Source organism: Cinclus cinclus, chromosome 13 (assembly GCF_963662255.1).
Source record: "Cinclus cinclus chromosome 13, bCinCin1.1, whole genome shotgun sequence".
NCBI classification, from domain to species: domain Eukaryota; kingdom Metazoa; phylum Chordata; class Aves; order Passeriformes; family Cinclidae; genus Cinclus; species Cinclus cinclus.
The window spans coordinates 20,518,005-20,531,750 of NC_085058.1; the positions used below are offsets into that span (position 1 = coordinate 20,518,005).

Here is a 13,746-nt window from a genome sequence, read left to right on the forward strand (position 1 = left end):
GGGAATTCTGAAGTTAAAAGGGAACCAGGGACAACTTTGAGTCTCCCAGGGTGATCCATAGCCCTGATGTCTGTCCTGGCCTTGGGCATTCCAGGGATCCAGCTGCTCTGGGAATTCCATCCCAGCCAGCAATTCCTGCCCAGTTAAATCCCATTTCAATCTCCCCTTTCCCCACTCTGGAGCCATTCCCTGGGTCCTGTCCCTCATCCCAAATTCCCTTATGAACTCTCCTGGAGCTCCTGGAAAGGGTCTGAGAATTGCCCGGATCCTTCCCTTCTCCAGGTGAACATTCCCAGCCTGGCTCCATCCCCATATCCCATCCCAAATCCCATCCCATCCCAAATCCCATCCCATCCCATCCCATCCCATCCCATCCCATCCCATTCTAACCAGGAATTCTTTCCCAGTATCCCATTCCATCCCTGCCCTATCCCAGTTTAAACCATTCCCTGTCCCTCATCCCCAATCCCTCTCCAGCTCTCCTGGAGCTCCTGCCAGGGGCTCTGAGCATTCCCTGCATCCTCCCCTTCTCCAGGTGAGCATTCCCTGCACCCTCCCCTTCTCCAGGTGAGCATTCCCTGCACCCTCCCCTTCTCCAGGTGTGTTTGGGGTGTGTTTATTTGGGGTGTGTTTGTTTGGGGTGTGTTTATTTGGGGTGTGTTTATTTGGGGTGTGTTTGTTTGGGGTGTGTTTATTTGGGGTGTGTTTATTTGGGGTGTGTTTGTTTGGGGTGTGTTTGGGGTGTGTTTGGAGTGTGTTTGGGGTGTGTTTGGGGTGTGTTTGTTTGGGGTGTGTTTGGGGTGGGTGTGTTTGGGGTGTGTTTGTTTGGGGTGTGTTTATTTGGGGTGTGTTTGGGGTGTGTTTATTTGGGGTGTGTTTGGGGTGTGTTTGGGGTGTGTTTGGGGTGTGTTTGGGGTGTGTTTGTTTGGGGTGTGTTTGTTTGGGGTGTGTTTGGGGTGTGTTTGTTTGGGGTGTGTTTGTTTGGGGTGTGTTTGTTTGGGGTGTGTTTATTTGGGGTGTGTTTGGGGTGTGTTTGGGGTGTGTTTATTTGGGGTGTGTTTGTTTGGGGTGTGTTTGTTTGGGGTGTGTTTGGGGTGTGTTTATTTGGGGTGTGTTTGTTTGGGGTGTGTTTATTTGGGGTGTGTTTGTTTGGGGTGTGTTTGGGGTGTGTTTGTTTGGGGTGTGTTTGTTTGGGGTGTGTTTGGGGTGTGTTTGTTTGGGGTGTGTTTATTTGGGGTGTGTTTGTTTGGGGTGTGTTTGGGGTGTGTTTGGGGTGTGTTGGGGTGTGTTTATTTGGGGTGTGTTTGTTTGGGGTGTGTTTGGGGTGTGTTTGGGGTGTATTTGGGGTGTGTTTATTTGGGGTGTGTTTACATCTCTCTCTCTGTCCCTGTCTGCCTTTCCTGGCTCCTCCAGCTCCATTTGCTGTGAATATTTCATTCCCTCACCTGCTGGAGCATTCCCAGGAGCAGATCCTCACACCTCCTTGTTTCAATTCCTCTGTCCCCTTTTTGTTTCTTTAATTTTTTTATTTTTATTTTTTTTTTTATTTTTTTGGGAGCACTGCAGGTGGACAGGAACCATCCTAAGGCTGATCTGTGCCCTGACAATTAACAAAGCAAATTAAACCACGCTGAATTAAACACCCCGTGAGTGCTTTGGCTGGATTTACTGAGTCATCTCTATGTTTCTTCTTTTTTTTTTTTTTTTGGGTTTCTTTGCAGTATTACTCCACTGTGATGGAGCAGCAGGTGAATGGACAATTGATAGAACCTCTCCAGATCTACCCACGAGGTAATGCTGAGCAAATCCCCCCCAAAAAAACAAACCCCCTCCCAAAAAAAAAAAAAAAAATAGGAAAAAAAAAAGGAAAACTGGTGCTGGAACAGCTCCCTGACACGTTTTGGGGAGCTTTAAATGCACAGAGCATCGTGCTCACATCTTAATTTGGAGAGGAAAAATTCATTATTGTGGGGAGGGTGGAGAAAAGTGCATTTATTGCATGGGAAAGAGCTGATTTCCTGGAGTAAATGAGACTAAGGAGGTTTGCAGAGAGCATATTTAAATACATTTAAATAAAAAACTCCTTGGTGATGGCTCTGCCTGGATTCCAAGGAAAGCAGATGAATAACTGGAGTTTTGGATCTTTGTGAAAATGGGGCTTTTAAAAAGCTGTTTTAATGTCATTAATCATCCTGCCAGGCTGGGAATGTCATCGCTGTGGGAGCGGGGATGTGTCTGGCACAGCAGCTCCAGCCAGGACACGTTTTTTTGTCTGGGATTTGGGCTCTTAGTGTGCTACCCAAATATTCACAAGCACTTTAATAATTCTCCTGAACAGGGAGAGATGTGATCAATTCTGTGGGCTGAGGCAATTAAAAAATTAGGTCATTTCCCAACCTGGAAAAAAAAAAAATCTGTAGGCAGCTCATGAGGCTTTTTTGTTGTTGTTGTTGTTGTTTGTTTTTTTTTTTTTATTTTTTTGGGAGGAATGCTCTGTCTGAACTCAAATAATGGTTTAAAAAAATTATAAAAATTTAAAAACTGCATTACATAATTCATTCAGATCTCAGTAGCCAGGCTCTGAATCTCTGTCTCTTAACTGATGGGACAAGAGAAGGTTTAAATTCTCCAAGTAAATCTCCCAGCAATAAATTAATTGAAATAATTAAAAATGAAACTCTTGTCACTGAAGCGCTGGATCACACAAATAATCGTACTGGGGGCTCCCAGTTCAACATTCTGCACTTCCATTACTTACAACTCTCTCAAGTTTGAATTGGGCAATTCACCAAGAGCCTCCTCTGGCACGGGAGGTCTCCAAAGGAGAGATTTCCCGGGAGTTCCCTGTGGAAGGGGCAGGAATTTTGGGGGTTTGTGGAGGGTTGGGGTTCTCTGGTCCCGGGGGACTCCTGGGTGTTGGAGCTGGGCGAGGAGAGGGAAGGGACTGTGCCTCTTCCCAGGCAGGGATCAGGGAATGCTGGAAGGGTTTGGGTGGGAAGGATCTTGAATCCCATTCCCAGGGAGAGCTGCCCAGCCTGTCCTGGGACACTGCAGGGATCAGGGAATTCCATGGCTGCTCTGGGAATTCCACCCCATCCCATCCCAGCAATTCCTGCCCAGTTAAATCCCATTTCAATCTCCCCTTTCCCACCCTGTGTCCTGTCCCTTATCCCAAATCCTGCCAGGGGCTCTGAGCATTCCCTGCATCCTTCCCTTCTCCAGCTGAGCATTCCCAGCTTTCCCAGCCCGGCTCCATCCTATCCCAGAATTCCTGCCCAAAATCCCATTCCATCCCTTCCCAATATCCCAGTTTAAACCATTCCCTGTCCCTTATCCCAAATTCCCCTATGAACTCTCCTGGAGCTCCTGCCAGGGGCTCTGAGCATTCCCTGCATCCTTCCCTTCTCCAGGTGAGCATTCCCAGCCTGGCTCCATCCCCATATCCCATCCCATATCCCATCCCAAATCCCATCCCAAATCCCATCCCATCCCAAATCCCAAATCCCATCCCTTTATCCCATCCCTTTATCCCATCCCTTTATCCCATCCCTTTATCCCATCCCATCCCATCCCTTTATCCCTTTATCCCATCCCTTTATCCCATCCCATCCCATCCCTTTATCCCTTTATCCCTTTATCCCTTTATCCCTTTATCCCTTTGTCCCATCCCCATATCCCAGTTTAAACCATTCCCTGTCCCTTTTCCCCAGTCCCTCTCTGAGCTCTCCCTGGATCCTTCCCTTGTGGCTCAGGGAATCTGAAGTGGATGATCCCAGGGGTTTGGGAAATCTTGGAATTCTTTCCCGTTTTGCTGTGCCCACGCAGTGCAGGAGGTGCTCAGCCCCTGCCCCACCCCACTTTTGGGGTTTTTTATTTTTGAAGGGACATTTTGGGGTTTGGCTTTGTCCCTTTGGCTCCTTCCTTCCCGAAGAACCCTCTGGAGAAATCCCAGCTCCTGCTGCTCCCTCCTTTTCCTTCTGCTCTGAGATTGGGAATTCTCTCAGTTCTGCTCCAAATTCCAATCCTCACTCCTGGCTCAGCTCTTTCCCTCCTCCCCACTCCCTCCAAATTTCCATTTTTGTTTCATCTTCCCAAACCACCTCCTTAAAACCTTTTATTTTATACCTTACATCTTTAAAACCTCCCCGAGCTCTGAAACATCCAACAAAAATGTGATTTTTTTTTTTTTCCCCCTCTCTCTTTTTTCCCCCCTTCCCTGTCTTGTCCTGCCTCTCTAAGGAACATCCCAAATTTTCCCAGCCCTTTTCTCCTGTGCCCTTCTGGCCGTGCCTCTCCACGTTCCCCATCAATTTTCCTGCCTCTCATTTCCCTTTGAAGAGATTTTTTTGCAAATCCTTTGAATTCTTTTCCTTTTCTGCCTCTCCAGCTTCTGAGGAAGCCTCAGCTCAAGGCAGCTCCCCCCAAAAAATAATAATAAAAAAAAAAATCTCCCTTATTCCATAAAAAAAACCCATAAAAATTCCTGCCAGTGAATTTCCACGTGCCAAGCTGTGTTAGCTGGGCTGTGCTTTATTCATTTGGTAATAAAAATATCTTTAAGGGGATTAAAAATTGGTCTTTTCCCTGGTTTTTAATTGGTTTGTTGTTGGTTTTTAGGTAGGAGGGGGGATGTGTGCGAAAAATAAATTTCTGGATGTGGTGTGCATATCATAAATGTGCACACATAAATATGTATTTCTAGGTGTCTATGGTAATTTATTTATATTTAGGTATATTTTATGTCTGTCCACTTATTTATATATATAGTCGCATGAATTTTTATTAATTTATTTTATATAACTACTTTATTTATAAATATCCACATATATATTTATTATATATATCCACATTTATATTTTTATATATATCCACATTTTTTTCCTTTTTTCCCTGATTTTTTCCTTTTCCCCCTGATTTTTTCCTTTTTTCCCTGATTTTTTCCTTTTTTCCCCGATTTTTTCCTTTTCCCCCTGATTTTTTCCTTTTTCCCCTGATTTTTTCCTTTTCCCCTGATTTTTTCCTTTTCCCCTGATTTTTTCCTTTTCCCCCTGATTTTTTCCTTTTTTCCCTGATTTTTTCCTTTTCCCCTGATTTTTTCCTTTTCCCTGGTTTTTTCCTTTTTTCCCTGATTTTTTCCTTTCCCCCCTGATTTTTTCCTTTTTCCCTGATTTTTTCCTTTTCCCCTGATTTTTTCCTTTTCCCCCTGATTTTTTCCTTTTTTCCTTTTCCCTGATTTTTTCCTTTTTCCCCTGATTTTTTCCTTTTCCCCCTGATTTTTTCCTTTTTTCCTTTTCCCTGATTTTTTCCTTTTTCCCCTGATTTTTTCCTTTTCCCCCTGATTTTTTCCTTTTTTCCTTTTCCCTGATTTTTTCCTTTTTCCCCTGATTTTTTCCTTTTTTCCCTGATTTTTTCCTTTTTTCGTTTTCCCCTGATTTTTTCCTTTTTCCCCTGATTTTTTCCTTTTCCCCTGATTTTTTCCTTTTTTCCTTTTCCCTGATTTTTTCCTTTTTCCCCTGATTTTTTCCTTTTCCCCTGATTTTTTCCTTTTTTCCCCTGTTAATTTTTCTTCCCCTCCCTGATGTTTTCTTTCCCCCCCTGTTTTTTGCCTTTTTTCCCCCCTATTGATTTCTTCATTTTTCCCCTCCCATTCATTTTTTCTTTCCCCCCAGATTTTTTCTTTTTCTCCCCCATTGATAATTTTCTTTTTCCCCCTTATTATTTTCTTTTTTCCCCCCCATTGATTATTTTCTTTTCCCCCCTTATTGATTATTTTCTCTTTCCCCCCTTGTTGATTATTTTCTTTTTCCCCCCCACTGATTATTTTCTTTTTTCCCCCCATTGAATATTTTCTTTCCCCCCCTTTTGATTATTTTCTTTTTCCCCCTTATTGATTATTTTTTTCCCCCCTCTCTTTCCCCCCTTGTTGATTATTTTCTTTTTCCCCCTTATTGATTATTTTCTTTTCCCCCCCATTGATTATTTTTCCCCCTTATTGATTATTTTCTTTTTTCCCCCTTATTGATTATTTTCTTTTCTCCCCCATTGATTATTTTTCCCCCTTGTCGATTATTTTCTTTTCCCCTCCCTTGTTATTTTCTTCCCCCCCCCGTTAATTTTTTCTTATTTTCCCCCTTTTGCTTTTTCCCTTCCAGCCCCACAATTTTTTCTCTTTGCTCCCCGTTGATTTTTTTTTCCCCCCTCATGATTTTTATTTTTCCCCCCTCCATTCCCCCCCAAAATCCCTCCGCCAAAATCCCCAAACCCTGACCTGCGACCGCTCTAAAAATCCAAATATCAAATCGCAAATATCCCTGTAAAATCCTAGGGGAAAAAAAACAAAAAAAACAAAAAAACAAAACAAAAAAAAAGAAAAACAACCCCAAGTTTGGAATGAAAATATGAGAATTACCAAAAAAAAAAGAAACTCCCGTGGTGTGATCCGAGGGTTTTCTGGGTGTGTTTCTAGCAGAAATCAGAATTTGTGCGACGCGGTGTCGGAAATGTTTGAGGTTTATAAACGCTCCCTCCTGCGAGTTCCAAATCCTTCGTTCCCTCTGCGGGTCCCGCCGGGCACTTTGCAATCATTCCTCTCTGCTAATTTTGGTGTCACCCTCATTTCTTTTGAAAAAGATTTCATTTTGAGCAAATTTCTAAGTGGCCCCGATGTGTTGTGCAATTTACTCAATTACTGTTTCAGCCTGCAAACCTCCCGGGAAAAGGAACATACATGGCCTCAAGGTAGGAATTTCAATAATTGTTTCAGCAAACTCAGATGGATTTGTAATGCTGTGTTCCACTTATTGAAATGTCAGATAAAACTGTGCTTTCCTCAGCTCTGACAAGCAGGGTTGGGTTTGGGTTTTTTTTTTTTTGTTGTTGTTTTTTTTTTTTAATCGTTATTATTCTGATTTTTTTTTTTTTTTTTTTTTTGGTGAGGGTTGGGGAGGATTTGTCTGTGGAGTGTTGTGATAGCTGTATATTATAGGTATATATGTGTATATTATAGATATATATCTATATATGTATCTATATGCTTATATACCTATATATCTATATATCCACATACCTATATATCTATATATATCTATCTATATATATACCTATATATATCTATATATATCTATATATATATATCTATATATATCTATATATATCTATATATCTATGTATTATAAATATATATATCTGTATATCTATATATCTATATATCTATATATTACAGATATATATCTATATCTCTATATACCTATATATCTACATACCTATATCTCTGTATATCTATATACCTATATACCTATATATCTCTATATTATAGATATATATCTGTATATCTGTATATCTGTATCTATATATCTATATATTATATATATCTGTATCTCTATATACCTATATATCTATATATCAATATATATACCTATATATCTATATCTCTATATCTCTATATCTCTATATCTATATACCTATGTATTATAAATATATATATCTGTATATCTATATATTACAGATATATATCTATATCTCTATATACCTATCTATATATCTACATACCTATATCTCTGTATATCTATATACCTATATATCAATATATATACCTATATATCTATATCTCTATAATCTCTATATGCCTCTATATTATAGATATATATCTGTATATCTGTATACAGATATCTGTATCTATACCTATATACCTATATATACCTATATATCTATCTATATATCTATCTATGTACCTATATAACTTTATATCTATCTCTATATCTCTATATAGCTATATGCCTATATCTCTATGTATCTATGTCTCTATAGATCTATACACCTATATATCTATATATGTATATTCCTATATATCTATATACCTATATCTCTATATACACCTATATACCTATATCTCTATATACCTATATATCTCTATATCTCTATATACCTGTATCTCTATATATCTCTGTGTCTCCATATCTCTATATCTCTATATCTCTATATATCTATATATCTATATATCTATATCTCTATATCTCTATATCTCTATATATCTATATCTCTATATATCTTTATATCTTTATCTCTATATATCTTTATATCTTTACATCTATATCTCTATATCTCTATATATCTATATATCTTTATATCTATATATCTATATCTCTATATATCTATATCTCTATATCTCTCTATATCTCTATATCTCTATATATCTATATCTCTATATCTCTATATATCTATATATCTATATCTCTATATATCTATATCTCTATATCTCTATATATCTATATCTCTATATCTCTATATCTCTATATATCTATATATCTATATCTCTATATATCTATATCTCTATATCTCTATATCTCTATATATCTATATATCTATATCTCTATATATCTATATCTCTATATCTCTATATATCTATATCTCTATATCTCTATATCTCTATATATCTATATATCTATATCTCTATATATCTATATCTCTATATCTCTATATATCTATATCTCTATATCTCTATATCTCTATATATCTATATATCTATATCTCTATATATCTATATCTCTATATCTCTATATATCTATATCTCTATATCTCTATATATCTATATATCTATATCTCTATATCTCTATATATCTATATCTCTATATATCTATATATCTACATCTCTATATCTCTATATATCTATATATCTATATCTCTATATCTCTCTATATCTCTATATCTCTATATATCTATATATCTTTATATCTATATATCTATATCTCTATATATCTATATCTCTATATCTCTCTATATCTCTATATCTCTATATATCTATATCTCTATATCTCTATATATCTATATATCTATATCTCTATATCTCTATATCTCTATATATCTATATATCTATATCTCTATATATCTATATATCTATATATCTATATCTCTATATCTCTATATCTCTCTATATCTCTATATCTCTCTATATCTCTATATCTCTCTATATCTCTATATCTATCTCTATATCTATCTCTATATCTCTATATCTATATCTCTATAGCTCTATATCTCTCTATATCTCTATATCTCTCTATATCTCTATATCTATCTCTATATCTATCTCTATATCTCTGTCTATCTCTATATCTATATCTCTGTATCTCTGTATCTCTCTATCTCTCTATCTCTCATGTATATGTCTTTATATATACACTCGTATTTATATAAACATGCATGTTTGTATCTCTAGACACACAATCACAAATATAATACTCTTAAAAATGGCCTCGCCTTTCTGTTTTTTCATCTCTGCTGACAATTCCCTGAAATTTTAGCCTTTCATTTGCCAGCTGCTGTCTGCCACTGCTTCAAAGCTTTCCGAACCCCCCCAGCTCATCCCTGTGGTTCCCATCTCTTCACCCACGCGTGGAGGGCGCGCCGCTGGAATTATTTCGGATTTTAGATTCCCCTTTGTCGCTCGGGCGGGGTTTTTTTTTTGTTTGTTTGTTTGGTTTTTTTTTTGTTTGTTTGTTTTTGTTTTGTTTTTTTTTCTGTGCGGGGTTTGGAGTGTTGGAGAGGAGAAGGGCTGATGGATCCGTGCCCTTGTGCAGCGCTGCTCACCTGCGTTCCAGCAGCGCTGCTCATTAACCCCGCGAGCCGAACGAGGGGGTGATTAGAGGTGAACTGGGGCTCCCGTCCCTGCCCGCAGGTGAACACCAGGGCCGGGGCCGGCGGCGGCGGCGCCGCGGCCACCTCCGACAGCCTCCCCAGCAATAGGTAAGAGATTCCCAGCCCTCCTCTTCCTCCTGCATTTCTGGGGGGTTTCCCTTAAAATCTGGGAGTTTTCTATCCCAGCCTCTCCCTGCTGGCAGTCGCTGCCCGGTTAAATGTCATTTCAGTCTCGGGTTCTTTTCTTCTGAACTCATTCCCTGTGTCCTGTCCCTCGTCCCCAATCCCTCTCCAGCTCTCCTGGAGCTCCTGCCAGGGGCTCTGAGCATTCCCTGCATCCTCCCCTTCTCCAGGTGAGCATTCCCAGCCTGGCTCCATCCCCATATCCCATCCCAAATCCCATCCCATCCCATCCCATCCCATCCCATCCCATCCCATCCCATCCCATCCCTTTATCCCATCCCATCCCATCCCTTTATCCCATCCCATCCCATCCCTTTATCCCATCCCATCCCATCCCATCCCTTTATCCCTTTATCCCGTTATCCCTTTATCCCTTTATCCCTTTATCCCTTTGTCCCATCCCCATATCCCAGTTTAAACCATTCCCTGTCCCTTTTCCCCAGTCCCTCTCTGAGCTCTCCCTGGATCCTTCCCTTGTGGCTCAGGGAATCTGAAGTGGATGATCCCAGGGGTTTGGGAAATCTTGGAATTCTTTCCCGCTTTGCTGTGCCCACGCAGTGCAGGAGGTGCTCAGCCCCTGCCCCACCCCACTTTTGGGGTTTTTTATTTTTGAAGGGACATTTTGGGGTTTGGCTTTGTCCCTTTGGCTCCTTCCTTCCCGAAGAACCCTCTGGAGAAATCCCAGCTCCTGCTGCTCCCTCCTTTTCCTTCTGCTCTGAGATTGGGAATTCTCTCAGTTCTGCTCCAAATTCCAATCCTCACTCCTGGCTCAGCTCTGCCTTTTTTTAAAATTATTTTTATTTCTTTTTTTTTTTCTTTAATTCTTTTGTTTTTTAATTTTTTAAACTGAAACTGAGCCCCCCTGAATTTGGAATTGCCCCCCCTTTACTTCTGTTTTTTTTCACATTCCAGTCTTAATTTGAAAACTCCTATTAAGGTCTTAAAATGCCAGAGAACTCATTCTTCATTTTTTTTTTCTTTTTTTTTTTTTTTCTTGGAGATTCGTTTTTTTAAATGCTGGAGGATAAATGGAATTCTCTGGAGGCTCCTTTCAACCTCAATTATTCCATTATTTTAATAAGCACATCATATTCCACTTATCCATGCATCAGCATCCTCTGCTCCCTTTTCTCTCTGTGAAAATGAAAAAACAACAAAAAAAAAATGTTGTACAGATGAAAAAGATGAATTAGCACAGATTAACACGACGTTAATGGTATTAATTAACATATTTCTGGTGTTTTGGGCACGTTTTTAAGGTGAATTTTTGAGGCCTGTCCTGAGGGTGGGACAGTCCCAAAAATCCAATTTTCACTGTGGGAAATTCCAGCTTCATCCAGGGCTGGAGGTTTTTTTTTCCCCCCCACTGGAAACTCTGGCCAAAAATCATTAAATTCAGTTTGCTGTTTGATTTTTGATTGTGGAGATTTAAAAATAAAAGAAACAAACAAAAAAAAAAAAATAAAACCCCAAACGAAACTAAAACAGACCAAACAAAAAAAATAACAAACAAAAATAACAAACCAAAAATAAACCAACCAAAAAAAAAACCCCCCAAAAAAACCCAAAAAAAGAAAGAAACTTAAAAATAACCCAACTAAACCAACCAAAAGAAAAACCCCGAAAAAACAAAAAAAGAAATTTAAAACCCAATTAGATCAACCAAAAAAACCCCAAAAAACAAAACAAAAAAAACCCAAAAAAAGAAAACACAAATAAACCAACCAAAAAAAAAAAAAGAAATTTAAAACCCAAATAGACCAACCAAAAAAACCCCCAAAAAACAAAAAAAGAAAGAAATTTGCAACCCAAATAAACCAACCAAAAAAAAGAACAAAAAAAGAAATTGAAAACCCATATAAACCAACCAAAACGAAGAACAAAAAAAGAAATTGAAAACCCATATAAACCAACCAAAAAAAAAAAAAAAAAGAAATTGAAAACCCAAATAAACCAACCAAAAAAAACCCCCAAAATACAAAGGAAAAAAAAATTAAAAAATAACCCAAATAAACCAACCAAAAAAAAACCCAAAAAACAAAAAAAAAAAAAAAAAACAAAAAAAAAAACAAAAAAAGGAAATTTAAAACCCAAATAAACCAAAAAAAACCCAAAACCCCATTAAAAAAACCCCCGATCCCGACCAAATTTTTTTTTTTGGGGGGGGGAACGTTCAACCCAATCTAAAACTCTTAAAATAAAAATAAAAAAAAAAAAAAACCAAAAAACCCAAAAAAAACCCCAGAAAATGATTGGGAATTTCTCTTTGCTCCCCCTTATTCCGAACTGGAAAAATCTGATTTTCGTGTCCCTTGCCGCAGTTTCTCTCAACTCCTTCGAGTTCCATAAAAACTCAATAAAAATAAAAACAAAAAACCGAAATTTCCGCAAGATTTTGGTTTTTTGAAGCCGTCGAACGTTCTTCGTTCCGCTAAATCGCGCGACGGCGTCGACTCCGGTTTGTTCCCCCGGAAAAAAATGGAATTTTTTTGGTTTTTCTGTCGTTTGAATTTTTTGTCGTGGTCGTTTTTTATTTCTCTTTTTTTTTTTTTTTTTTTTAAGTTCAGTAATACAAGCAAAAATGGACTTTATTTTTGTTTTTTTAACGTCAGTAATTAGAGCAAAAATGGACTTTATTTCTGTTTTTTTACGTTCAGTAATACGAGCAAAAATGGACTTTATTTCTGTTTTTGTAATGTCAGTAATTAGAGCAAAAATGGACTTTATTTTTGTTTTTTTAGTGGCAGCAATTAGAGCAAAAATTGACTTTTTTCCTCTTTTTTAAGTTCAGTAATACGAACAAAAATGGTCTTTATTTTTGTTTTTTTTAATGGCAGTAATTAGAGCAAAAATGGACTTTATTTCTCTTTTTGTAACGTCAGTAATACGAGCAAAAATTGACTTTTTTCTTCTTTTTTAAGTTCAGTAATTAGCAAAAATGGACTTTATTTTTGTTTTTTTAACATCAGTAATTAGAGCAAAAATTGACTTTTTTCTTCTTTTTTAAGTTCGGTAATAAGAGCAAAAATTGACTTTTTTTTCCTCCTTTTTAAGTTCAGTAATACGAGCAAAAATGGACTTTTCTTCTTCTTTTTTAACATCAGTAATACGAGCAAAATTTGACATTTTTTCTTTATTTAACCTCAGTAATAAGAGCAAAAATGGACTTTATTTTTGTTTTTGTAACATCAGTAATTGGAGCAAAAATGGACTTTATTTCTCTTTTTTTAAGTTCAGTAATATGAGAAAAATGGACTTTATTTTTGTTTTTTTAAAGGCAGTAATGCGAGAAAAATGGACTTTATTTTTCTTTTTTTAACTGCAGCAATACGAGCAAAAATTGACTTTATTTTTCTTTTTTTAAGTTCAGTAATTAGAGCAAAAATTGACTTTTTTCCTCTTTTTTAAGTTCAGTAATACGAGCAAAAATTGACTTTTTTTTTTTTCTTTTTTTTAACTTCAGTAATACGAGCTTGGAATTCTCTAGGAATTATCCAGAAATTATCCAGAAATCATTCAGAAATTCCATAGGAATCATCCAGGAATTCTGTAGGAATTATCCAGGAAGTCTCCAGGAATTCTCCAGAAATAATCTAGAAATTCTTAAGAATTCTCCAGAAACCATCTCGGAATTCTCCGGGAATTCTCCGGGAATTCTCCAGGAATTCCCCAGGAGTTCTCCAGAAATTCAGGAATTCTCCAGGAATTCCCCAGGAGTTCTCCAGAAATTCAGGAATTCTCCAGAAATTCCCCAGGAATTCTCCAGAAATTCAGGAATTCTCCAGGAATTCCGCAGAAATTCTCCAGAAATTCAGGAATTCTCCAGGAATTCCCCAGAAATTCCACAGGAATTCCCCAGAAATTCAGGAATTCCCCGGGAATTCTCCAGAAATTCAGGAATTCTCCAGGAATTCTGCAGGAATTCTCCAGGAA

The 13,746-nt window shown here is 37.7% G+C and overlaps 1 protein-coding gene across 2 annotated transcripts in view; it reads left to right on the forward strand.

The window, feature by feature from the left end:
• The window catches only part of MAP2K5 (mitogen-activated protein kinase kinase 5), a 146,282-nt gene that overhangs the window by 6,941 nt on the left and 125,595 nt on the right, over positions 1 to 13,746 (forward strand). For both annotated transcript variants that reach the window (XM_062501727.1, XM_062501728.1), the window contains exons 4-6: positions 1,722 to 1,791; positions 6,698 to 6,738; positions 9,671 to 9,738. In XM_062501727.1, the coding sequence (XP_062357711.1) occupies positions 1,722 to 1,791; positions 6,698 to 6,738; positions 9,671 to 9,738 (179 nt within the window). The remainder of the gene's footprint in view (positions 1 to 1,721; positions 1,792 to 6,697; positions 6,739 to 9,670; positions 9,739 to 13,746) is intronic.